Here is a 334-nt window from a genome sequence, read left to right as displayed (position 1 = left end):
ACTCTCTCTCTCTCTCTCACTCACTCACTCACTCACTCACTCACTCACTCACTCACACACACACACACACTCACACATGGTTGTCTGCTGTTGATCTTGTAGGTGTGTTGATGTATAACTTCTTCTGTCCTGCAGGATAAAAGTTCTCGCAGCGGCACCAGTATAGTCATCTGATCCGGAGCGCTGTAGACAGACTTCACGGAGGTTTCTGTGTTCATGTGCACAGAACAAAGCACGTTTATTTTATTGAACATGTTTGAAGGATGTTACACTGAACATTGATCACTGATTTCTTTTTTATATTTTGTGCAGAGCAGTTTATATTCATGTGAAA

General features: G+C 41.9%; 1 protein-coding gene across 2 annotated transcripts in view; it reads left to right on the top strand.

Moving 5' to 3' along the window:
• Window positions 1-314, top strand: part of ildr1a (immunoglobulin-like domain containing receptor 1a) — a 10,705-nt gene extending 10,391 nt beyond the window's left edge. For both annotated transcript variants that reach the window (XM_016566625.1, XM_016566623.1), the window contains exon 9: window positions 136-314. In XM_016566625.1, the coding sequence (XP_016422111.1) occupies window positions 136-174 (39 nt within the window). In that variant the 3' untranslated portion in view covers window positions 175-314. The remainder of the gene's footprint in view (window positions 1-135) is intronic.
• Window positions 315-334: the final 20 nt, after the last annotated feature.

The sequence above is a fragment of the Sinocyclocheilus rhinocerous genome, unplaced genomic scaffold (assembly GCF_001515625.1).
Source record: "Sinocyclocheilus rhinocerous isolate Xijiao unplaced genomic scaffold, SAMN03320098_v1.1 scaffold632, whole genome shotgun sequence".
Taxonomy (NCBI): Eukaryota; Metazoa; Chordata; class Actinopteri; order Cypriniformes; family Cyprinidae; genus Sinocyclocheilus; species Sinocyclocheilus rhinocerous.
This window is presented reverse-complemented; position numbering and strand designations above follow the sequence as displayed.